This window comes from Lepidochelys kempii, chromosome 4 (genome assembly GCF_965140265.1).
Source record: "Lepidochelys kempii isolate rLepKem1 chromosome 4, rLepKem1.hap2, whole genome shotgun sequence".
Lineage (NCBI taxonomy): Eukaryota > Metazoa > Chordata > Testudines > Cheloniidae > Lepidochelys > Lepidochelys kempii.
Window position 1 is genome coordinate 115,286,032 of NC_133259.1, and position 27,488 is coordinate 115,313,519.

General features: G+C 39.9%; 1 protein-coding gene across 2 annotated transcripts in view; it reads left to right on the forward strand.

Annotated features, from left to right (window-relative positions):
- Positions 1-664: 664 nt before the first annotated feature.
- The window catches only part of STK32B (serine/threonine kinase 32B), a 254,347-nt gene continuing 227,523 nt past the window's right edge, over positions 665-27,488 (forward strand). Inside the window, exon 1 of one of the 2 annotated variants that reach the window (XM_073340132.1) lies at positions 665-1,027. In XM_073340132.1, coding sequence (XP_073196233.1) covers positions 952-1,027 — 76 coding nt within the window. In that variant the 5' untranslated portion in view covers positions 665-951. Of the gene's footprint in view, positions 1,028-4,871; positions 4,907-27,488 lie in introns of those variants that run through there. The other variant, XM_073340133.1, reaches the window with a different exon arrangement.

Here is a 27,488-nt window from a genome sequence, read left to right on the forward strand (position 1 = left end):
ACCTAATATTAGCCGCACCCAGGGGGATACAGATGCTGAACTGGAGTTTCTGCAGCTTTCTTACAGCAGACGTTGGAGTTCAGATTTGGGGTCCAGCTTTCTTACAACCGGGAGCTGTTTTTGTGGAAAAGGGGAAACGCTTGTCTCTTTGGATGATCGGATTTCTGTGTTTAGAGGCTGTGCTTGGCAAGTTTTTGCAGCGAGGTTGCACCGCGTTGCGTCAGAGTCCTGGTTTCGATACCATAACCGGGGCTGGGGGGGGGGTCTACTTTTCTCTGTTTGACCAGTGGAACTGGGGGGAGTGGGGCCAAAAGTTGGCTGGAACTAGCAGGATCTTGGTGCTGGAGCCTGGTGTTTGTAGCTCTAACGCGCTGGGCTGCACGGGGCTCCGGAAACAATAGGAGTGGCTATAATGTCCTCACTTTAGGCAGCGGAATTTGGGATCTTGGGTACCAAACTCAGCAGGATCCAGGTAGATCCAGCTTTTACCTTTTACCAAAGGCAACCATCAGCAGGACCTGCGCCCTCTCCCTCCTTCCCTCCCTTCAGCTCTCCCCCTTCCCCTGACTGTCTGAATGAAATATGGATCAAGTTAGTAAGTAGCAGCAGCAATTCCTGTCAGAGGCAGATGGATCACTTTCATTTCAAAGGATGATTTCTAACCTCGCCGAGGATTCCCCGAGCAGCCGCAGCCCGCCTCGGAGCGGCGATCGGAAGAGCGTCCTGGGCGTGGAGGGGAGGTTGAAGCCGTGAGAGCATGGAAGGGGATGCGGAGATTCCCTCCTAGTTCCAGAGCTAGCGGGAGTCAGGGAGGGCTCCGAGCCCGGGACGCTGCTGGGAAGTGCGATCAACCCTCCCTCACCGCTAGTTGGGCTGGTTTCTTTGGCTGGAATTCGCCCCCTTCTCCCCTTGGGATGCTGGCCGTTCCCCCTGTGGAGATTGTGGCTGGGGATGTGGAAGAAGCTGTGGAATAATATGGGTGGCAATCACTCCCACAAAACTCCCGTGTTTGATGAGAATGAAGATGGTAAGTAAGGAGCTGTCCATTGTCCCTTGTGCTGCCCCGGCCTCAGATTTTGCCCCCACCCCACCCTCTTCTCACCAAGCTGCCCTTTCATTGCTGCTTCCCATCTCGCCTCATAGGTTGTGTTTTCCTCCCTATTTCACGTGTCAAATATTTGTAGTAAATCCTTAGGTTCAAAGCAACATGATCATCCTTAGCGGTTCAGGAGCTTGGTAACACTCCCTTCCCTTTTAATAATCTCCAGTCCAAGATTTGTTTGGGTCACTTAGGGGTTTATTTGTCTTTGGGTTACAATAAATAAACGGACTCAGTAAACAAAAATCGTGTCTATCCTATCTTTATGTAGCACTAATTGTTCACTCTTAATGTAGCTAATTGCACAATTTCACACTGTCCATCAGGATTCACACCACATGTAGTTGCATATGTTTGTGAATGGAGTTCTGACTTGAATTGGGCGGCGGGGCGGGGGGGGGGGGGGTTCTTTTTATTTTCCTGTCCAACTGATTCTTTGCATTAGCTTGTTATTACATATTTTAAATAGTGATGCATGGTCCCATCAACATTATACATTTCCCCCCTACTTTTTGAAACTTTGAGTCTCCTATGTTACTTGGAGATTTCACTCTCTCACAGATAATCCTGCACTCTGTATTCTATATTTAAAGAAGTGCTTTGAACTAGTAGAAGAGCTTTTATTAGGTATGATGGTTCTTTAATACTTATATATTCAATTTATGTATATTTCTCTTAAAAACAATGTTTAATTAAAATTTTGCAATTGCTTGAATTCAACCACCTTAGCTTTCTGAAGTAGAGAGAATTATGTTGTACTTTTAAGTATGTCATCACTGGTAATGCTTTTGATGGAATATATATCTGTGCTAGCTATTTTTGTATATATGGAGAGTTCATACTGAATTTTGAACATGTGCATTTCCCAATAGTTCTAAACTCATTAAAAGATATAGATTTTATTCAAGGGATGTTATGGCACAACAGATTACATTGCACTGCCTTAGTTTATTTGTAATGTGTCTGCAATACATCTTTCAAAACTCTCCAGTAATATGATCTTCTGAAGACACTTAAGACATTTTTATTGTTCTGTCAGTATAGAGGAACTGTGGAAAATTTAAAGTATTTTAAAAAGCAGATCCTCATCAATTCTCATTTCAGACACAAAACCCAGTTGTTGCTCCCTACTTCTCAGCAAAGATTTAATAGCAGAGTACTGAGATGAGAGATCATAATAATAAGACCTCATTACTTTTACAAAATACATGACAGCTTATTTTGTAGGTGACTCTGTTTTGCGGATTGATATTGTTCAGCATCGGGGCAAAATTGAGTAATTCAGCAAGGGTCACTCAGGCTATGTCTTCATTGCAACAGTGGTGTGCGTACATCAAGATAGCTCTCTTGATGTAAATCCTACTGGAGACAAGGCACAGGTAGTCTAAGTCCATGTAGCTAGATGAGACAGACTCCAGGTGGAAGGCATTGTGTTGACCTCCAGTAGCTACATCAAAGTAAAAACTACCTGTTCTTTGTCTTCACTAGGATTTTACATCAGGAGAGCTATCTCGAGTTAGCTTGTCTCAATGTAACACACCACTTTTTGCAATGAAGCCTCAGTCATCAGTGCAAATAAACACATTTCAGCTGTGAATTCTATGAAGACAACTTCATGCCACTTTGTCCTTTTCCTACAGAAAACCATTTCCATTGTGCAGTTATTAGTAATTATGCTAAAATCATATTTTGTATAATGTACTAAGATGTCTATCAAATTATTATTTATTCTTTGCTTTTATTAATTCTGGAAGCTTCTAACATCAACTTCATGTTTGCTTTTAAAGTATATGTTTACAACAGACTTCCAGTTCAGAAGAGTTCATTTATATTGAAATGCTAGCTTATTTTATTAGAAACAGTGTTTCTGTTATTTATATAATGGCAGTATATAATGGCATTGCTGAGTTATAAATAAGCATTTAAGGTGGGATTTTCCAAAGTGCCTAAGTGATTTAGAAAAAAACAAGGAGGAGTCCGGTGGCACCTTAAAGACCAACAGACTTTAAGGTGCCACCAGACTCCTTGTTGTTTTTTGTTAATACAGACTAACATGGCTACCCCCGGTAGGTGATTTAGGAGCACAAAACCCTTTGTACTTCATAGTGTCACCAGATCCAAGTGTGTCACTGTTTACCTAACAGAGTCTGTGCTATGCAGAGTGCTGAAAATGAAATACGAACAGGAAAAAATATAGTAACAACCGAGGGTAGCTTCACTGTTCGAGATGGGCTAATTTTGCCTGATAATAACAATACTGATCAGTACAGGTATAATCAAAATGAACGGGAGTTGTATATGCATATTTGAGGGCCTAACTGGAACAAAATGATTCAATGTATTGGACATGGTGTTGCTGGTTTCTCCATGTGGTGGGCACTCAGATGGCACTCACACATCATAGTGATGGATATGATATAAAAACCTAGGCATTAAATTGTCTTATACTATCATTTTGTTAATGTAAACAGATATAACCTAATGGATCCCTTACAACTAAAGCCTTCTCGATGGGTCACTGTGAAACTGCATGGAGACAACAGGCACCACACTATTGCCTGGTAAAGCCTGGGCAATTCAGTCGTCATAGTCACCAATCCCCCTCTCCCTCAAAGGAGAATTGAATTTGATTGTGAGGCTCCATTCCCAGGTCTAATCCAACAGTAGAGTTTACCCCTTCCAAATTATCTCCACCTATGTCTGTGTTTGGGATAGTAATGGCTTAGCCTTCCAACATCACTGTGAAATGAGTTTTAGAAGAAATTTTGCTAAATTGTTCAAATAAACCACATGTATGTTTTTACAATAAGAGACATTACATCCATAGTAAACTTGCATTATATAGCAACTTTAATTTGAGGTGTTCAAAGCTCTTTAAAAACATTTAGATTCACAAAATCCCTGTAAGGCTGGTCAATATTACTGTATATTATTGCACAATATAATTGTAATCTGGTGTAATAGAAATGGGGCATGGTGACGTTAATGACCTGGCTAAGGGCTATACAGTGAGTTCTTAATTCAGTACAGCACTTAAGCATCTGCTAAAGTCCAACTGACTTTTCTAAATCAAGGCCTGAGTCAGTGGCAATGCCTCCAATTATGCTGAAAACAAAGACCATAGGCTTACTGCTGCATTTCTTTCACAATCATAATCTTATACATTTATAGATTCCAAGACCAGAAGGGACCATTGTAATCCTCTAGTTTGACCTATTTATACCTCAGGCCATAGAACCTCCCAAAAATAATTCTTAGAGAGTATCTTTAAAAAAACATCCAGTCTTGATTTACAAATTGCCAGTGAGGGAGAATCCACCCCAACTCTTTATAAATTATTCCAGTTTTTGATTATCCTCCCTGTTAAAAATGTGCACTCTATTTGCACTCTGAATTTGTCTAGCTTCAACTTCCAGCCATTAGGGATTGTGTTACACTTCTCTCTGCTAGACTGAAGAGCCCATTATTAAATATTTGTTCCCCATGTAGGTACTTGCAGACCGAGATCTAGTTAACCCCTTAAGCTATTTAAGCTAAATAAAGAGCTAATTATTAAGCTAATTATTAATCAACATCTTTTTTGAGTTGTGGACACCCAGAACTGGACACAGTATTCGAGCAGTGGTCACAACAGTGCCAAATACAGAGGTAATATAACCCCACTACTCTTACTCGGGATTCCCCTGGTGTGCATCCAAGGATTATATTAGCTATTTTGCACTGGGAGCTCATGTTCAGATGATTATCAATCCTGACCCCCAAATCTTTTTCAGAGTTACTGCTTCTGAGGGTAGAGTCTCTCATCTTGTAAGTATGGCCTACATTTTTGTGTGTACATGTATGTATTTACATTTAGCCATATTAAAACACATTGTTTGTTTGTACCCACTATACTAAGCATTCCAGATTGCTCTGTATCACTGACCTGTCCTCTTCATTATTTACCACACCTCCAATTTTTGTGTCACCTCCAGACTTTATATAGGATGATTTTATGTTTTCTTCCCGGTCATTGATGATAATGTTAAATAGTGTAGGACCAAGAACCAATCCTTGCAGGACCCCACTAGAAACACACCCACTTTTGATGATTCTCTGTTTACAGTTACATTTTGAGACCTATCAATTATCCAGCTTTAAATCTATGTAATATGTGCCATGTTTATTTTAGTCTAGTTTTAAATTTAAATGTCATGAGGTACCAAGTCAAACACCTTACAGAAATCTATGTATATTATACATCAGCATTATTACTTTTCTTAACCAAATTTCCAGTCTCATCAAGAAAGGATATCGAGTTAGCTTGACTGGATCTGTTTTTCATAAACCCATGTTGATTGGCATAAATTGCCTTACCCTCCCTTAACTTTTATTAATCAAAGTCCCTTATCAGCCACTCCCTTATCTTTCCCACATTCAGTGTCAGACTGACAGGCTTATAATTAGCTGGGTATCTGATTTACCATTTTGAAATATTGCCACAATGTTAGCTTTCTTCCAGTCTTCTGGAACTTCCTCAGTGTTCCAATACTTATTGAAAATCAGTCAGCTCTTTTAAAACTCTTGGGTGTAAGTTATCTAGCCCTGCTGATTTAAAAATATCTCACTTCTGTAGCTGCTCTTTAACATCCTCTTGTGACACTAGTGAAATGGAAAGAGTTTATCATATGATATAACTACATCATCTTTTTCTTTCCCCAAAACAAAACTGAAATATTTGTTGAATACCTCTGCCTTTTCTGCATTATTACTGTAGAAATCACATAATGGACCAAAGCAGTTGAAACGAGGGTGTGTGTGTGTGCGTGTGCGCGTGCGCAAGGAATGCATGATCTATTCATCCAAATTGTAAATGCTATTTTTAAGTATTCGGGCTTGTATGTCATCCTTGGAAAAGCTTCATGGAAGACCCTCATTTTAAAGGAAGGTTTTGAAGTTGCCAGTAGAATGCAGAGAAACTGACAATTAAGTGACTAGCTCACCAGACTGACAGCTTGTGATGAATACATAAAGTATATGAAGAAATACTAATGAATAAAAATGTCTGGATTAGCATGGATTTGAGGGGGTTCAGGGTGGTAAATAACAGCTAAGGTATGGCAGAAGTTGGAGGTATTTAAAAGTGAATAGGCAAAACTGACATGTGGGTTGCAATTTGGAGCAATGGGTAAAGATCGGAATGAATCTGATGCAAAACAAAATATGCAGTGTCTAACTTCTTGCCAATGATCAGATAGCTGCTATCAGCCTGTTGCCACATGACTATAATTGATAATGTCTGAAAGATCCACATAACAACTGCAAAGAAGCTGTTCCAATTTAGGGCCAAAAATCTGTGTTTCAGAGCAACCTTGCATGTTAGTCCATAACTTTAAAAGAACAGTTACAGTAAAATGAGTCAATAAAATTAACTATGAGTGTTAATACATACAGTATGGACAAGATAAATTATAATAGCTCCAGATGAAAGTAATGAATTCAGAATGGGGATCACCCTTAGCTCTGACTTATATTTTGTTATGTAATTCAAACCTTGGTGATTACAATCCACTTTATTTTCTTCTTTAGAAGAAGAGTATTCTTACTCCCCACTAGCATTTGTCTTTGGATAGGGATAAACCCCTCCCCCATTTTAACCTATACAGTTGCTCCAAATCCATTTTTCTTATTTTTTAAAATAAAATAAATTAAATATAGTTTTTTTTTAAAGCTGTACCACCTGTGCTCAATATCAAGCTACTGCAGAGATCAAATATAAAAGTAAGAAGCTATTAACATTTTTTCACTTCTGGCTATGCTGATTTATATAATTATCTTTTCTACTTATGTATCAGCCCTTAGCAGCGATTTCATTATTATTTATTATTTGTGTAACTATAGTGCTTAGCAGCCCCAGTGGAGGACCAGAATCCTGTTATGGTAGGGGCTGACAAAAACAGAACTAAAAAACGGTCACTTTCCTAAGAAGCTTACAGCTGAAGTGTAGTACAAGAGACAAAAGGTGGAAATTGGATCCTGAATGGAAGACTTCAAGCTTAACTACAAGAAGACTGAGGTAATGTTAATAGGAAGGGGGAAAGTGGCAAACTGGCAGATATTATAACCTAACCCGAAGATACCAAGGTAGGTCCCAGTCCTGAGAAGCCTTGCGCACAGGCTTAACTTTTGTGTACTGTAAGCAGCCCCACTGACTTCAGTTGGATCACACACAGTGCACAGCTAGGCACAGGTAAAAGTCTTTGCAGTTCTGGGGCCTTTTTTTCCCCTAAACTGTGTGCATATAATAATACCCAGCTCTCCCATAGACTTCTCATCAGTAGATCTCAAAGGAGGTAAGCATCATTCCCACTTCACGGATGGGGAAACCGAGCCACAGAGGTGAAGTGACTTGTCTAATGTCATCCAGCAGGCTGATGGTAGAGCCAAAGATAGAATGCAGGTCTCCTGAATCCCAGTCCAGTCCTCTAGTCACTAGGGAAAACTATATATATCCGTTCCCTTCCAATAGCAGAAAGTAGTTTAAAGACTATTATCCCTCAGAAAGACCCTTATCGGGGCAATGAACATATTTCCTTAAGTAAATCTTGGGCCTGTAGTCTGCCACTGCTTTTTTAGGCTGAAACCCCATTGACTCCAATTAGTTTTGCATATATAATAAATGCAGATTAGTTGCTTTGTAAACAGAATAGGGTAATGTGTACTGATTTCATCCTCCCCTTCCTGTAAAGAAGGATAAAGCTGTCTTTGTCAGTGGAATTTAGTCTCCAGTACCCTAACCATTTCCAAGGACAATATCAACTTCAATATGTGTCGAAGTATCCACTCAGCACAAGGAAACTACTTCACACACACACACAAGAATTCTGTGCATGCTTTACGTTTGCTGCCAGTAGGTGCAGGTGAGAGGAGAAGCCTGGCATTTTCTGTCATGGAATAAAGTTGAGTTTTAGGTTGATCTTCAGTTGTTTGGCCAAAGCTGGAACCAAATTAGGACTGGTTCAGATAAGATTATATTTATATGAATTATAAGTGAGGTTTTGATATTGCAAAACTAACACTGCACTTGGGTTTGCCCATGTCCAATAGTTTCCTTTTCTTTCCCCTCTGACATGTCAGCACATGCAGTGGTAAGGTTCTAGTCCAGCTTAATCTCTTGGTCAAGAAAATTGTTGTCAGCTGGTAAAATTCCCGAAGTTTTACCTTCAGAAATCAGAAATTTTGGCAGGAAAATAATCATGGCATTAGTTCCTTGAGCAGTAAGCAAGAGGTGGTGTTGTGGGGGTTTGTTTTTTTGTTTTAGTACTGCCAGCCTTTTCCTTTCATAGTCTTGCTTTGCAGATATCTGGCAAAAACAAAAAGTTGTCGACCATAGCCTGTTTGCAGGACTTCATCAAGTCAGGAAAACCTGCTGTTCTACATTGGTCACCATTAGACAGTCAATGCTTGCCAATAGCTTCCACACAAAGGTGAAGTGTTCTCAGCATAGAGATATATTCTGGTATCTCTCAGATAACCTAGTGTGGCAACTGTTAGCAAATGTTAACTTTCCTCCATTTGTTTTGTCCAAAATGTACCCATCCTTTTCTCTCTCAATTGCCAAAAGATTTGTTCAGCATTCTAGTCAGCTCCCACTCTGACTAGCGTAACCTTCTCTGGTTTTAATTCCCGCATTCTGAACCCCTCCAGTCTGTCCAAAAAGCAGCTGCTAAATGTATCTGCCTGACCCAGTCAGGCCCTGTAACATTCTTTCTCAGAACACCTGCCCACTGGAGCCAGCTCAAACGTCTCATCCTTATCTTTTGGCTACTTCTTTGCCTATATCTTGGATATGATTTTATTGTTTCCTACCATGTCCACTCACACTATCAGTGATATGATTCTCATGCAGCTCTGTGTTTCCCACTAGCACTGTCCTCTCCATGCCTTTTTCTGTGCTATCTATGCTTGAAACTGCCCCCAATCCTAGTTCTCCCATCCTGAACACTGGACCTCAATCACATCACTCTGAAAGACGTGCGTCTTCTGTGAAGCTTAACCACTAGCCCAGCACTGTCCTCTCTACCTCAACATAGTGTACAAAGTTTATAAGGCTGGTGGGGCAGAGTAGCACCTTTCTATAGGTCTCTTCATGTTTGTCCCAACTGTAACTCACTCGGTTTGTAAACAGGGCTATGTTTTGCACAGTGTTTCTGAAGATACTAACAGTTCTTGAACAAAAACAGGACCAAATCATGTAGCACAATGGCAATTATGGATTATGGGCTGTGACTGAGGTCCCAGTGGGAGCCAGCTATGGTCACTCAATTAGGGTGAACTGCAAAGAATGGGGCAGACAATCCCCATAAAACTGGTGGATATTCCAATACTTAGATTTACCAAGCCAGCATAAAACAGCTTCTTTGTTACCTTACTGGTTACTCAGAAGTCCAAACAACACAGTTCCCTTAAAGTGATCCAGCTTCAGGCCTCCATACAGGTACCTAAGTCAAGAATGATGATGATTTCTGAAAATCTTATTTCATCATATAAAAGAAAAGGTTCTATGAATCCCAAAGGATCGGACACATTACCTCCCAGGTTATTGAATATTCCAGGTCTTACTCAAATACACGCTACAGCCAATTCTTATTAACTAAACTAAAATTTATTAAAAAGCAAAAGAGAGAGAGAGAGTATGGCTAAAAGATCAATATACATACAGACCTGAGTTCAGTTCATTGAGGTTCAGATTCATAGCAGAGATGATGAGCTTTGTAGTTTCAAAGAGTTCTTTCAGAAATAATTCAGAAGTTATAATCCAATGTCCAAATCTCATATTCAGGGCGTACCAGCATAACTGGGACCTCAGTCTTGTGACTCAAACTTCCCCGGATGAAGCCTAAGCAGATCTGCGATGACAGAATCAGGATCCAAGGATCTTTTATACACTTTCATGTCCTCTTTGAAAAGTTGGGAGTTCCTCTGGGAACAAAAGGTAATTAGCATGACTTTGAAGGAGGTCCATCACCAGTACTTAGCTATAGAATTAACATAAGGCAATTTGCTTGTTCCTCCACCATTCACAGTACATTTCAAAGAGAGAGAGAGATACCGAGCTATCCCATGTTTAGAATTCATTTACCTGCGAGGATGTTCTTTTGATCTCTGAACTATCAGAATACAGAATAGACAGTGACTGTTGATTATATTGTGGACCCTACTCATACATTAGTAAATACACAAAAACACAAACATTATCTTCCCACATGTCTTTTGAGGGTTATTTATTTTGCAGGATGTTTAACCCTTTCTAGCCATGTGTCCCAGGGGCATATGGTAGGTAGGAGGAAAAACAGCACAATAAAGACAGTGGATTTCAAGAAGGCAGACTTTAGCAAACTCAGGAAGTTGGTAGGTAAGACTCCATGGGAAGCAAATCTAAGGGAAAAAACAGTTCAGGAGAGTTGGTAGTTTTTCAGAGACATTATTAAATGCACAAGAGCAAACTATCTACTGCATAGGAAAGCTAGGCATTATGTCAAGAGACCACCCTGGCTTAGCCAGGAGATCTCCAATGATCGAAAACTCAAGAGTGCTGCAAAAAGTGGAAACTAGGTCAAATCACAAAGGATGAATATAAACAAATAACACAAGTATGTAGGGACAAAATTAGAAAGGCACAAAATAAGATTAAACTAGCTAGTGACATAAGAGACATAAAAGCTAACAAGAAAACATTCTACAAATACGTAGAAGCAAGAGGAAGACCAAGGACCGGGCAGGCCCATTACTCAATGAGGGGGTAAATACAATAACAGAAAATGTAGAAATGGCAGAAGTACTAAATGACTTTTTGTTTATTTTCAACAAAAAGTTTAGTCGCAATTGGCCATGTAACTTAATGAATGCCAGTGAAAATGAGGTAGGATCAGAGGCTAAAATAGGGAAAGAAAAGGTTAAAAATTACTTAGACATGTGAGATGTCTTCAAGTCACCAGACCCTGATGAAATACATCCTAGAATACTCAAGGAGCTGACTGAAGAGATATCTGAACCATTAGTGATTATCTTCAAAAAGTCTTGGAAGATGGGAGAGATTCCAGAGGACTAAAAAAGGGCAAATGTACTTCCTCCCCATTTTATAGATTGGCACTACAACATGGGGAATTACAGACCAGTCAGTTTAAGTTCAGTATCTGGAAAGATAATTGAGCAAATATCAATCAATTTGCAAACACCTAGAAGATGATAAGGTGATAAGTAACGGTCAGCATGGATTTGTCAAGAACAAATCATGTAAAACCAAATTGATAGCTTTCTTTGACAAGCTAACAAGCCTTGTGTATGGGGTGGGGGAAGTAGTAGATGTGGTATACCTTGACTTTAGAAAGGCTTTTGTTACTGTCTCACATGACCTTCTCATAAACTAACTAGGGAAATACAACCTAGATGGAGCTACTATAAGGTGGGTGCATAACTGGTTGGAAAACTGTTCCCAGAGAGTAATTATCAGTGGTTCACAGTCAAGTTGGAAGGGCATATCAAGTGCTGTCCGGCAGGGATCAGTTTTGGGTCTGGTTCCTTTCAAAATCTTCATCAATGATTTAGATAATGGCATAGAGAGTACACTTGTAAAGTTTGTGGATGATACCAAGATGGAAGGGGTTGCGAGTCTGTTGGAGGATAGGATTAAAATTCAAAATGATCTGGACAAACTGGAGAAATGGTCTGAAGTAAATAGGATGAAATTCAATAAGGACAAGTGCAAAGTACTCCACTTAGGAAGGAACAGTCAGCTGCACACATACAAAATGGGAAATGACTGCCTAGAAGGGAGTACTGCGGAAAGAAGTCTGGGAGTAATAGTGGATTACAAGCTAAATATGAGCCAGCAGTGTAACACTGTTGCAAAAAAGCATATATCCTTCTAGGATGTATGAGCAGGAGAATTGTAAACAAGACACAAGAAGTAATTCTTCCGCTCTGCTCCATCCTGATTAGTCCTCAGCTGGAGTATTGTTTCGGGTTCTGGGTGTCACATTTCAGGAAACATGTGGACAAATTGGAAAAAGTCCAGAGAAGAGCAACAAAAATGCTTAAAGGTCTAGAAAATGTGACCTATGAGGGAAAATTGAAAAAATTGGGTTTGTTTAGTCTGAAGAAAAGAAGACTGAGAGAGGACATGGTAACTTTTTATGTACTTGAAAACTGTTACAAAGAGGAGGGAGAAAAATTGTTCTCTTTAACCTCTGAGGATAGGTCAAGAAGCAGTGGGCTTAAACTGCAGCAAGGGTGGTTTAGGCTGGACATTAGGAAAATCTTCCTAACTTTCAGGGTAGTTAAGCACTGGAATATATTGCCTAGGGAGGTTTTGGAATCTCCATCATGGGAGATTTTTAAGAGCAGGTTAGACAAACAGCTGTCAGGGATGGTCTAGTTAATACTTAATGATGCTTTGAGTGCAAGAGACTAAAGTAGGCGACCTCTCAAGGTCCCTTCCAGTCCTACAATTCTATCATTATGTTTGTGTTCCAGAGATTGCACTGGCTTCCAATTTATTTCCAAGTGCAATTCACAGTGTTGGGTTTGATCTGTAAAACTGGCTGAGTTGCCTTCCCTGTTGATTCTGCAGCTCAGACTTTTCACTGCTGGCCACAGTGTTCTCAATGGTAGGACCATATATCTTGAATCTGCTTAATCCATCAGAGGCTATGTTTGAAGCCTTCAATGGATGGTGTAAGACTTGTCTGGCTCATCTATGGCTTGATTTTGGTATTAGGGAATGTTAGGGAGAAGGCCTTGTAACTAACAGGCAGTTTGCTGTAGTCTGGTTAGTAATTGGATTTTAATGATGTAAGGTACCAGGAGTATTGGCAAAAGGCACCAATATAAATATCTCCATAAGTAAATCAACCAATACAAATGAGTAGCCTAGAATCTGTAAGAAACTTGGACAGTCTTGTTTTTTGCCAATGCAACTGCTTTCAGATCTGTAGGAGATATTGATAAATAGTTCAATGCCCCTGTTTTTTTATACCACTAGTTCAGTTATGCAGAAATTTGTATTTGCTGCTCTTCCCAGTCTGGAATTCTTTGATCTTTCAGAAACTCTTTCTAGCACCTTTATTTTCAGTGTACTCCAAAGAAATAGTCCTGAAATTTTATTTCACTCTTTATTTTATGTATCAGTTTTTATCATTTTCTCACAGATGCTCAGTTTCTTCTGTAACTATAAGGGAAGATCCATTCTCTCTACAATCAAAATCTGTTCCACTCTGTCTACACTTTCTATTCGCTCTCTCACACTGCTTTATTCTAAACACAAAAATCTCATACTGCTTTTATGAATATCATACCCTATTTTTATATACTTATTCAGCAGAATATGAAGAATTTGCTTTCATTTATTCCTAATTAATACCCAGACATTTTCTTCTTGCCCTCCACAGTATAATTATAAAACATTTACTGGAGACAGTGGCAGCCCACCAGTACTAATGTTTGAGCTTTATTTGTTCTGTCAAATGTAATAAGCCTCTGAAGTATTTTCTTTTATGAAACCCATATTCTTAAAATATACTGTACGTTTATATATTTGTGATACTTTCCCTGTTATCTCTCTATTAATATGCTTTTTCTTATTACTTCCTATCAAATGTGCACAGTACTTTGGTTATCTGACTCAAATCCACACCTTGTAGCTCTTTTCTTTTGTTGGATATATTAATATTTTCAGTTGCTTTTATTTATTTCTACTTTCTCACTGTTCTTATTCTAGTTCTTCAAAATTAGGGAAAACACTGAAGGCGATTGATTATTCACTCTCATCCAAAACTTCCATTGATTTTAAGTGTAGTTTTGCCTGAAGGACTGAAACAAAAATCAAGTAACAGTGTCATGATTTTGGCCCTCACATCTGCTTTAGTGAAGACTGATGCAAATAATTCATTTAGCTTTTTCATAACAGCCTTGTATTCCTTAGATGCTCCTTTAGTACCTTGATCATCCAATGGCCCTACTGATTGTTTGGCAGGCTTCCTGCTTCTGATGTACTTAAATATTTTTGCTACTTTGCTTGTTACTCTTCAAATTATTTTTTGGCCTTCTTTTTTTTACACTTGACTTGCCAGAATTTATGCTCCTTTCTATTTTCCTCCATAGGATTTGATTTCCAGTTTTAAAAGGATGTATTTTTGCCTCTAGCCACCTCTTTTTACTCTGTTTAGCCATGGTTGCATTTTTTGTTCCTCTTACTGTTTTTTTTTTATTGTTTGGGGATATAAATTTAGTTTGAGCCTCTATTATGGATTTTTTTAAACAGTTTCTATGCAGCTTGTAGGCATTTCACCCTTGTGACTATTCCTTTTAATTTCCATTTAACTAGCTTCCTCATTTTTTTTGTTCCCCTTTTTGAAGTTATATGCTACTGTGGTGGGTTTTTTTGATATTTTCTCCCCTACAAAGGTGTTAAATAAAAATTCAATTACATTATGGCTGCTACTACTGAGCTGTTCAGCTATATTCACCTTTGGGACCAGATCCTGTGCTCCACTTAGGATTAAATCAAGAATTACATCTTCCCTTGTGGGTTCCAGGAGTAGCTGCTCCAAGAAGCAGTCATTAACGAGGTCTAGAAATTTTATCTCTGCATTCCATCATGAGGTGTCGTGTACCCAATAAATATGGGGATAGTTGAAATCCTACTACTATTTCATGAGGGTGCCATAAGCAAGGGCCATCATAATGAGGTTTTACTGTACTCTTATTCTTATTATGACAAAGTGTGGAATCTCAACATGGCTATGATCCAGGGTGAAATTCTGTCCCCATTGAAGTTAATGACATTGATTTCAAATGGGGTCAAGATTTTACCCCAGGTCCCATAAATATAAACCATATACATATGGCATATGCATATGAGCTCTTGCATGCTCAATACTCCCACTGATTTCAACATATATTTGTGTGCAAGTTGGAGGACTGCAGGATTGAGCCCCATATTTATTGAATATTTATAATTAAACATCTTGTGTCTGATATTGCATTACCATGATTATAAGGAACTGGATTGAGTGGGTTTACTATTACTGTATGTGTGCTTCAAATTTTAGACTACCCCCCCGATGCTGCAATGAACAGTTTTATCTTCTGTGAACTGCTCTCTGTACTGTGCAGCTAATAACTTCTGTCATTAAAAGAAGAAGCTGTGTTCTAGATATTCTTCATTAACCAGCTGTGCATATTCTTGTTGCTCCTTCTTTTGACTCACTTCTCCTGTGTCATGCCATATTAGCTTTGCTTTAAAACTTGCTTATTTCACTTCCTGACTTACTAGTGCCATAACTATAGATATATGTACCAGATTCCTATGTCCTTACTCATATTTACTAACTCCTTACTTCATGACTGGTCTCCTCCACTTCAGTGCTATTTGATGTGATTAAGAATATTGCTAGCCATCTGAAAAAAGTTTTATATCAGCATTTTTATTCCCTAGAGGAAAGTACAGGGAAGCTTAGAAAAAGTGAGGTAACTTGATCAAAGTCAAAACCGGTGCATTTTAAGGGTAGTCACTGTATGTACTTTCTGCAGTGATCTAGATATTTACCTGCTTCATCAGGACCAAAAGTACCAATGTTATCCTTAAATAGATTACATCCATCTCACACAATACAGTTGTGTAGTTAACAGGATACAGAATTTTCATCAGATCTCAAAATCATATTTTAAAATAGGTCTCCAAGTTTCTGATAAGGGAATTATGGCTGTGATCGCCAAATATCTTATCAAAAGAAGATGGGACAAGGTGGTGGTTTGGGGATCCCAACTAAAATTGGGCTCATGGTTCACGTTTTTGGGTTTGGATTTGATGGTAATGAAACCTTGCTCTCAAAAGATTTTGATCCCAAATGGCAGGCTGAATGGTGGAAATTATGAAATCAATTGATCCCACAGTGGAATGGGAGGTAGCCTAACTGGAACCAGAAAATAACAACTCTTTGGCTTTGGATATGAACTGAAACGTTTTGTGGCAATGTATCTGTTTTCACAAAATTTGCATTGAAAGAGGTTTCTCAGATCCAGAATGGGGGTAGAGGAAACAAAGGCATCAGTTCAGAATAGCCAGTTGGTTAGGGCACTCACCTGGAAAGTGGGAAACCCAGCTGCAAGCCCCTGCATCTTCCACTTCCCAGGTGAGTGCCCTAACCACCAAGCTCTAGAATCACTCTCTTTCTTTTTGACCCTGTTGTGGCATTTACAAACCCCTCACTAAAGCAGGGACAGAGGAAGGGTGGGAGCAGTACTAGGCCAGGCAGGCCCCACCCCTCAGGCACTGCCAAGCATATTCCTGGGGAGAAAACCAGCAGCCCCATTTGGGGAAGGAGGAGGGCAGAAAGAGACCATTTCCTGGAGGAACACCAGTCAGCAGCAACAGGAGAGGCAGCTTCTATTGAGGGCAACTAACTCTGAGTCTCCCTCCCCCCGCATTCCTAGATGCCCAAGGGGGAGGGGGGACTGTGAGCAAGGGTTCAAGAAGGCTGCAAGCACTGGCCCTAAACTCTGGGGGTTTGGAAGTAAAGACGCTAAGTGACCATGCTCCAGTCAGAGATGCAATGGTGGTAGGAAGTGGCTCAGGGGAAGGTGAGCAGGTGGGTTGGCTGACCTTAGGCCAGTGCACACCACCTCATTTTCAGGTCCCTGGCCCAGGATTGGGTGCAGAAGGAGAGCTTGGATTCCCCTACCCACCCTAGAGCTACCCAAGTAGGGCAGAGCTAGGGGTTACCACCATCAAAGAGGCCAGTGCTTCTAAAAACTCATCCAGAGGGCGGGGATACCTTGAACTAGCAGAAAGGCTAGAATTGGAGGGCCAGACCAACTGGCCAGCTGACTGCCCAAACCACCCCTCTACAGACTGATAGAAGGACTGGACTCAGCAGCCCAGACAACTATGCCTGCCAGCCAACTAAACCATGCTGGGACAAACTGACAGACTACAGTCAGAGACCCAGACTGCTAGGCTTGCTGACTGAACAAACCAGCCTGCTTCAGAACCGATCAATATTTATTTATTTATACAGAATGCAACAGCTCCAGCAGAAGAGATTGAGATTGTTGACCCCACAAATAGCCTGTTAGTTAGAGCACTCACCTAGGATGTAGGGAACCCAGGCTCAAGTCCTGCTGAAAAGCAGATAGGGACATGAACCTGGGTCTTCCACTTGCTAGGTTAATATTCTAACCACTGGGCTACTCTGGAATAGGGTCTTGTTTTGTGTTTTTTTCACAAGAAGTTAATAAGGTCTGGGTTTCATCCAAAGTGGGAGTTTGAAAGGGGAGTTTGTCTTGTGGTGCTTGTGTGGGGTTTGGTTTTGCTGTGGGTGGTGGTGTTTTGGTGTGGTTTGTGTTTCCCAGATTAACAGGATTTAGGTGGGAAGGCTATGACAGATTCAGAGGTGGCAGTGGGAGTGACCCATGTAGCAGATGACACAATGAAGATGACTGGATGTGGAAGCTGTGGTATGTACATGATCCTGGAGGGGGCACCTGGTAAGAGTTTTGTCTGCATGAAATGCCGTCTGATAGAGCTGATGGAGGAAAAGATCAGAGGTTTGGAGATGCAGGTGGAAAGTCTGGTAGAGTTTAGGAAGGGGTTTGAGCAGATTATGGAGCAAAGACATGAGGTATCTGAAGGGAAAAGCTCAGACTTGCAGATGGAAGCAGGACTAGGGAATTCTGAGGGGAGACTGGGTGAGGAAAGTGGTCAGTGGAAGCATGTGACTAAAAGAACTAGGCAGAGGAAAAGACGGGCTAGTGAAGGAGAAATAGAGCTTCAGAATAGGTTTGCAGAGTTGGAAAATGAAGAAGGGGCTCAGCAGGTAGTCACTGAAGGTGACAGGGCAAGGAAGAAGAGAAGAGCGGTTAGTCCTATAGGAAAAGGGGAAGAGTTAATGGAGATTACACCAAATATGAGCCCCAGGAGGATACAGGATGGGTTAAAAAGGATTACAAGGGAGAATGGGAATGGAAAAAACTTGCAGCCAGAGGGAACAGGGGATAGACTGGAGAATAGCACCGTCACTAGGAAAAGGCAGGTCTATGTGATTGGGGACTCTTTATTGAGAAGAATAGATAGGCCTGTAACCAGAGCTGATCCAGAAAATAGGAGGGTGTGCTGTCTTCCAGGTGCTAAGATACGGGATGTAGACCTGAGGTTAAAAAGGATTCTAAAGGGAGCGGGAAAGAATCCCCTAATTATCCTTCATGTGGGAACAAATGATACGGCTAGATTCTCACTGGAAAGTATTAAGGGAGACTATGTTAGGCTGGGGAGGACGCTTAAGGAAATTGAGGCTCAGGTGATCTTTAGTGGGATTCTGCCTGTTCCTAGAGAAGGGCAACAAAGGTGTGACAAGATTATGACTATCAATAGATGGCTTAGGCAGTGGTGCTATAAGGAGGGCTTTGGGATGTATGGCCATTGGGAGGCATTCATGGATAGAGGACAGTTCTCTCGGGATGGACTTCATCTGAGTAGGGAAGGAAATAGACTTCTAGGATGGAGGCTGGCACAACTGATTAAGAGAGCTTTAAACTAGGAATTTGGGGGAGATGGTTGGGAGATGTCCAGGTAATCTCCACGCCAGAATTTAGCATAGAGTGGAAAGAAAATGAAGTAAGAGTGGATACAGCTGTAGGTAGGAGGAAGGGCAGTGTAGATACAAGTCTAATAGGTTATACTGGTAGTAAAATAACCATGCCTAATAGGGTACAGAATGCGAGTGAGGCCAAACAGCAAAAATTAAGATGTTTGTACACTAATGCAAGGAGCCTAGGTAACAAAATGGAGGAACTAGAGTTACTGGTGCAGGAAGTGAAACCAGATATTATAGGTATAACAGAGACCTGGTGGAATAGTAGTCATGACTGGGCTACAGGTATTGAAGGGTATGTGCTGTTTAGGAAAGACCGAAATAAAGGTAAAGGTGGTGGAGTAGCACTGTATATCAATGATGAGATAGAATGTAAAGAAATAAGAAGCGATGAAATGGATATGACTGAGTCTGTCTGGGCAATAATTAAATTGGGGAAGAAAGCTATTAGAGCCTCCCCTGGGATAGTGCTTGGGGTGTGCTATAGACCGCCGGGATCTAATTTGGATATGGATAGAGCCCTTTTTAATGTTTTTAATAAAGTAAATACTAATGGAAACTGTGTGATCATGGGAGACTTTAACTTCCCAGATATAGACTGGAGGATGAGTGCTAGTAATAATAATAGGGCTCAGATTTTCCTAGATGCGATAGCTGATGGATTCCTTCAACAAGTAGTTGCTGAACCGACTAGAGGGGATGCCATTTTAGATTTGGTCTTGGCGAGTAATGAGGATCTCATAGAGGAAATGGTTGTAGGGGATAATCTTGGCTCAAGTGATCATGAGCTAATTCAGTTCAAACTGAATGGAAGGATTAACAAAAATAAATCTGCAACTAGGGTTTTTGATTTCAAAAGGGCTGACTTTCAAAAATTAAGGAAATTAGTTAGGGAAGTGGATTGGACTGAAGAATTTATGGGTTTAAAGGTAGAGGAGGCCTGGGATTATTTTAAATTAAAGCTGCAGAAGCTATCGGAAGCCTGCATCCCAAGAAAGGGGAAAAAATTCATAGGCAGGAGTTGTAGACCAAGCTGGATGAGCAAGCATCTTAGAGAGGTAATTAAGAAAAAGCAGAAAGCATATAGGGAGTGGAAGAAGGGAGGGATCAGTAAGGAAAGCTACCTTATTGAGGTCAGAATATGTAGGGATAAAGTGAGACAGGCTAAAAGTCAAGTAGAGTTGGACCTTGCAAAGGGAATTAAAACCAATAGTAAAAGGTTCTATAGTCATATAAATAGGAAGAAAACAAAGAAAGAAGAAGTGGGACCGCTAAAAACTGAGGATGGAGTGGAGGTCAAGGATAATCTAGGCATGGCCCAATATCTAAACAAATACTTTGCCTCAGTCTTTAATAAGACTAAAGAGGATCTTAGGGATAATGGTAGCATGATAAATGGGAATGAGGATATGGAGGTAGACATCACCATATCTGAGGTAGAAGCGAAACTCAAACAGCTTAATGGGGCTAAATCGGGGGGCCCAGATAATCTTCATCCAAGAATATTAAAAGAATTGGCACAAGAAATTGCAAGCCCATTAGCAAGAATTTTTAATGAATCTGTAAATTCAGGGGTTGTACCATATGATTGGAGAATTGCTAACATAGTTCCTATTTTTAAGAAAGGGAAAAAAAGTGATCCAAGTAATTATAGGCCTGTTAGTTTGACATCTGTAGTATGCAAGGTCTTGGAAAAAATTTTGAAGGAGAAGGTAGTTAAGGACATTGAAGTCAATGGTAAATGGGACAAAATACAACATGGTTTTACAAAAGGTAGATCGTGCCAAACCAACCTGATTTCCTTCTTTGAGAGAGTAACAGATTTTTTAGATAAAGGAAACGCAGTGGATCTAATTTATTTAGATTTTAGTAAGGCGTTTGATACTGTGCCACATGGGGAATTATTAGTTAAATTGGATAAGATGGGCATCAATAGGAAAATTGAAAGGTGGATAGGGAATTGGTTAAAGGGGAGACTACAACGGGTCCTACTGAAAGGTGAACTGTCAAGTTGGAGGGAGGTTACCAGTGGAGTTCCTCAAGGATCAGTTTTGGGACCAATCTTATTTAATCTTTTTATTACTGACCTGGGCACAAAAAGTGGGAGTGTGCTAATAAAGTTTGCAGATGATACAAAGCTGGGAGGTATTGCTAATTTAGAGAAGGACAGGGATACCCTACAGGAGGATCTGGATGACCTTGTAAACTGGAGTAATAGGAATAGGATGAAATTTAATAGTGAGAAGTGTAAGGTCATGCATTTAGGGATTAATAACAAGAATTTTAGTTATAAGCTAGGGACGCATCAACTAGAAGTAACGGAGGAGGAAAAGGACCTTGGAGTATTGGTTGATCATAGGTTGACTATGAGCTGCCAATGTGATATGGCTGTGAAAAAAGCTAATGTCGTCTTGGGATGCATCAGGAGAGGTATTTCCAGTAGGGATAAGGAGGTTTTAGTACCGTTATATAAGGCACTGGTGAGACCTCACCTGGAATACTGTGTGCAGTTCTGGTCTCCCATGTTTAAGAAGGATGAATTCAAACTGGAACAGGTACAGAGAAGGGCTACTAGGATGATCCGAGGAATGGAAAACTTGTCTTATGAAAGGAGACTCAGGGAGCTTGGCTTGTTTAGCCTAACTAAAAGAAGGTTGAGGGGAGATATGATTGCTCTCTATAAATATATCAGAGGGATAAATACCAGAGAGGGAGAGGAATTATTTAAACTCAGTACCAATGTGGACACAAGAACAAATGGATATAAACTGGCCACTAGGAAATTTAGATTAGAAATTAGACGAAGGTTTCTAACCATCAGAGGAGTGAAGTTTTGGAATAGCCTTCCGAGGGAAGTAGTGGGGGCAAAAGATCTATCTTGCTTTAAGATTAAACTCGATAAGTTTATGGAGGAGATGGTATGATGGGATAACATGGTTTTGGTAATTAAATATTCATGGTAAATAGGCCCAATGGCCTGTGATGGGTTTTTAGATGGGGTAAGATCCAAGTTACCCGGGAAAGAATTTTCTGTAGTATCTGGCTGATGAATCTTGCCCATATGCTCAGGGTTTAGCTGATCGCCATATTTGGGGTCGGGAAGGAATTTTCCTCCAGGGCAGATTGGAAGGCCCTGGAGGTTTTTCGCCTTCCTCTGTAGCATGGGGCATGGGTCACTTGCTGGAGGATTCTCTGCTCCTTGAGGTCTTCAAACTACAATTTGAGGACTTCAATAGCACAGATATAGGTGTGAGGTCTTTTTTAGGAGTGGTGGGTGAAGTTCTGTGGCCTGCATTGTGCAGGAGGTCAGACTAGATGATCATAATGGTCCCTTCTGACCTAAATATCTATGAATCTATGAATCAAAGCAGAATGGGAACACTTTTTGAAATCTCAAACTTTTGCAGATGGAAAAGATGTTTCCCACCCAGTTCTAACCCTTATCCATTGGAAGCCCCTTTGACTCAACTAATGGAGCTGTATTTGGTTATGAAAGGTCTTTAGGATATTTTAAATTTTGGACAGAGAGTCTGAAACTTTTCTACTTGGTTTCAATGGCACGTTTACCCTTCAGAAGGGTTCTGAACAGCACATAGACTCACAAAGGCTTGCCTGCTATTCTGTGTCTGTGATAAGGTCTTGTACATTGGTTCCATTGTTCTCCAGTGACTTCTGATGTTTCCAATGTTGCTACTAGGTTAATAGCTTTTTTGAACTAAAACTGTCCTGTATCAAAACAGAACAGTTCTCAATTGCAGCAAAAAAGAATCTTTAATTAAACTTTTATCGATATTAAAAAAATTGAAATTCACTCACTTATGAGTTTTTAATAATGGATTTTTATAAATTACTACTTTATGAAAGGCTGTATGCCAGAGTCATTCAGATTGTAACTTACATTCCAATTACTTTCCACTCAAACAAGTTATCCATATACAAATAGCCTTTTTACTGTGTAAAATGGATTACCTAAATGTTATATTCTTTTGCATGTAAACACACCCATGAGATCAGTAGCAACAACTCCTAAACATGGTAAACTAAACTGGAGTTATCCTGAATATTTTGACATTGCATAAATACTACTAGTCTACTGAATTTTGATGTAGTAGATTGTGGGTCTGTCTACACTGGTGGCCTGTGACAGGTGACTAGATTTATGGGATGTAACTTTTAATCTCTAGAACCCATGAATCATGCTGCTACATTTCTGTGGGGTTTTTTGACAGCAGAAATGACTAGATACTTACCTGCTGATCACATGGTATGAAGTGGGCTGTAGCCCACGAAAGCTTATGCTCAAATAAATTTGTTAGTCTCTAAGGTGCCACAAGTACTCCTCTTCTTTTTGCGGATACAGGCTGACACGGCTGCTACTCTGAAACCAGTCAGTAATTATAGTGGTTTTTCAATAATTCCATGATTGTTGGTGGCATGTAGACAATGACTATATAAGAAGTCCAAACAAATGTTTTCCCCTTGAATATTAAGTGTTATAAATTAGCAAGAACCCGTACATCAAGCATGATCCCCTTTCTAACTAACTGCAGTGCACACTTGATCAGTTTTCCTGCAGGAAAACCCATTGGAGGCTAAAAGGGAAGAAATCTCCTTAGGGTGCTCCTCAGATATTGCTCCAGAACAGTTGACTTGGAGGGAGGCTTAATGAAAAGAGGGTTATGCAAAATAAGTGCAGTTCTTGTCCACATGATCCATAGGAGGCCACAGCAATCCATGTAAAGGACTTGCGCTCATGCTCAGGGACCCTGGTGCCTTCCTCACCCTACTGCCTCTGGCTGGGTCAGGTTGCACTCCATCATGCATGAGGAGCAGCAGCAGAGAATGATCTTTCTTGTGTACCTTCTGGGATGGTACAACTCTGCACAGCCCCGTACTCAGAGCTGTGGCTTAGAAATCAGACTCTCTTTTGTATCTTCAGTCAGCTAGGTACAATTTTGCTGTAGAATCTGAGGACTCATAGTTATGAACAGCATCCATTAACTCACTTATACACCTGTACCTTTTTGAACCCACTGGTCCCTTTTTGGCTTATGTTATATTGTCATTTGGAAATTACACCAACCTGTATTTCCCCTCTGTAATAGTATTTACTATTAGCAGTTATTTTGGATTCCTCTTGTCACTTCTCCTGTAGGGTTGTCTCAACAACTGCTGCTTTTAATCCAAAGTTTTTGTCAAGGAAATTTTACCTTGCTTGTGCACACACCATTGATTGGTATTTAGAATTGGCCCAAGCGATAACAGGTAGAGCATGTTATCCACCATGTATGTTCCTGCAGCTCAGATCACAGCAGTTACATTACAAAGCCATTCTTGTCTTAGGTGAACACTTTCTAGTCTCCATATTTCTGTCCCTTTTAGCACATACTGTCCACTAAAGGGGTAGACCCCTATTTTATTGACCAGCTGGCTTACTGCAGCTGGGACAGACTGTGCATTCCTTGTATTTTCTGTTCAACTTTTTCAGCTATATTTGAAGTTTCCTTTTTTGTTAATGTTGAAGGATTTAAAACCCATTAAGATGAGACTCATAAATGAGTTGATAGGTTTTATTAGGACTTTATATTTCCCACAACTTTGCTTTTGAATAACGGCAGTCCTGTCTTAGACTACATTAATTTAAATTGCACTGACACATGTACCATTCCAAGTAACATTCAGGAAGGTTGGAGTGTAGCCCTTCTTAGATTTCCATCTAAGTCAAAAGGCCTGTTAGCAGGTCATTTAAAAGCAAAGTTTATTTCTGGCACATATTATGAGAAATTTGAAGGATCAGAGTCAGTGTACTTTAGTGGTATGGTGAAGAGTTTGATTCTACATCAATGAAAAGGGATAAAATCTGGGCTTTATGAACTCTATTCAGTATTAACATTATAAATTTGATAGATGTAGATCTATACGAATTATCTAAGTACTTCATCCTAGGGTGACCAGATGTCCCAATTTTATAGGACAGGCCCAATTTTGGGGTCTTTTTCTTATATAGGCTCCTGTTACACCCCCCCCCCCCCGTCCCAATTGTTCACATTTGCTGTTTGGTCACCCTACTTCATCCTCTTCCTTTTTTCCCTCTTAACAAGAATTTTTTTGTCCTTTCTATTAAATTGGGGTAGTTGATGTAGGATTAAAAACAGATTAGATATTCTGCCACCTTTAGGTGGAGTAATAACTTATTCCCCAAGCAGAAGCAGCCAAAACAGGAACCTTCAGACATTCAGAAAACTTTCTCCAGTTTTGATTGTTCTTTCTCTGCCCCATGCTGGTTGGTTGTTTGCACCAAACCCCTCTCTCCCTCTCCCTCACAGTTTCTTCACCTCAGCTTCATTACACACTGGCCCCTCTTCTCTTCTCTTCTCTCCTCTCCTGCTGTTCCTCTCAACCTCCTTCTCTTCATGTCCTCTCTTCCTTCCCTTTTTCTTTCTGTTTAACTGATCCTCTCCTAACTAAACCCACAAAAACAAACAAACAAACAAACAAACAAACCACCAAAACAAAACATGGAAGTAACACGTTTGTTGCCATCACGTTGTTTGCTTTTCTGGTATGTTCCACCCCTTCACCCACCCTGTGTCTGTCTTTGTCTATTTAGATTATAAGCTCTTTAGGGCAGGAATGTCTACTACTGTGTTTTAGACAGTGCTTAGCACAATGGAGCCCCTTTCTTGGTTGGTCCATAGGTACTACCATAATAAACTTGATTAATAAGTAGCCCCTCCATCACAATGGGCCAGGGACTTCATTGCTTGCACCTTGTGTAGTGACTTATGCCAGTACAAAGTCCACGCCAATTACTTGCATTCTGATTTAGCTGTGTTTTACATCTACTTTGTGCTGGTGTAAATGACAACACAGGTGCTGGGCAATAGAGATTCTGGCTCATTATAAGGGCTAGCTGAAAACTGGGGATTCTTTTCCATGAAACATTTTAAACCAAATGACAAATGTTCATTTTGTTCAACATTTTTCCTGAAATGTTCTGATTTTTAAACTAAATGGTTGGAAACATAATGTATTTTAGAATAAATTTGAAATTCAATAAATTCATTTCAGTACAAATAATAATGAAAACTTTCTGTTGTGGTGTGTGTTTGTTTGTTTGTCTATTCCTTTTTCCTCTCCTCCCCCTTCTCTCCCTCTTTTCCACTGGAAAAGGAGAAAGGTGAAAAAGAGAGAGACCAGAGGGATCCCAAAACCCAAGTAATTTTTTATTTGATTCAAAATGAAAAATTCTCATTTCAATTCAGTAGAATCAATTTGAAATGACATTTTTGTTTCAAACCATTTAATAAAAATATCAGATTTTTTTTGAGAATTTTCATATCCTCCAAAAAGCAATTTTTCATCAAATTATTTTTTTCTGAATAAACTTAGCCAACCCTACTACTCATGTGTACTCAACCAGGCTATGACAATTAAAGATTTGCTTTCCAAATACTTACTATTTTCCTGACATCTAATGAATATTCCTGTATGCCTTGTAATACAGTAATCTTACTAAATACGACAGAAGCACCCATAACCATAACCAGACTCAGATTTTTACAAATTCTGTTTTGGACTAACCAATGACTAGTTTTCAAGGCTGATGGATCCTGGAAAGTTTTGTTTATTTACTAGTAAACCTAGTGAACTTAAGGACGGTGGCAGAGAAATATGGCTCTTCTGACTGATGCAATCATGATATGTAAGTAAATGGACTTCTCTACTCTAAGAGGACAAATAACTAATCTAATAACCATTATAAATACATATGGAGCAGTGCACAAGCTAAACACCATGACCTTCCACTGATACAATACTCTTTTCTTCAGGACAACTTTAGGAATACCCTTTAGTTTCAGTGCCTGGGCTTTCTGAAGCAGCTTTTGCTAAGGTTAGCATGAAGTGCACCTTCGAGATTCCAGTAGGCTCTTTGGCAAAAGGATACAACTGGACTCTTGGAGCTAAACCCTGGTCCCACAGAAGGCAATAGCAGTTCTGAAATTTATTTCAGTGATTTTGCAACAAGTCTCTTTGCTCTCTGAGAACCTAGAATGTATGGAACAGCCTCCCTCAGTGCTTCAGTATGAAATAGGGGGGTTGTTGGTTTTGTTGACTTATCTTGGTTTTCATCAGAAATGGCGCCTGAGACTGTGGCATAGTCAGGCCCTTACAGTTTGTATCTAAATGCCTGCCACAGTCTAGCTGTAATAATTGCAATTTGTAAGTACCTTGCTGAAAGAGGAAAATTAATGGTCTCAATTAGCTGTTTGATGTATTTTTACTGCCTATTTGCATTTAACAGTATGATTTTTGTAGGTGAAAATAATTGTAGGTACAACCTACATCATTTAAATGTCAGACACAATCATAGCTGAATATCTAAATGATTACAGTTTGCCGGTACATAACTGTGGATGCAAAATTGCGCTGGCAGTTTTTTGTGGTTGCAAATTGTGGACTCAAAAGGGAAGTTAGGCTTTGAGAATGTGATCCTTTGAAGCTTCTTCTTGAGCAACCTTGTTCCCCCCCACCCCAGATGCTGCCTTCTGCTTAATGATTTCAAATTCACATTGTTGTACTCATGGCACAGGTGATGTATTGTTGTTAGATAACCAAGATTTGCTTTACTTTAGTGGACTACACTTTATCATTCTAGTCTATTGTTAATAGGATTCTTAGTATAAAATGGCAGGTCACTCTAGTGCCTCTCCAAAATGCGTAACCCACCAAAATTAATACAGTTACGGGGGTAAACT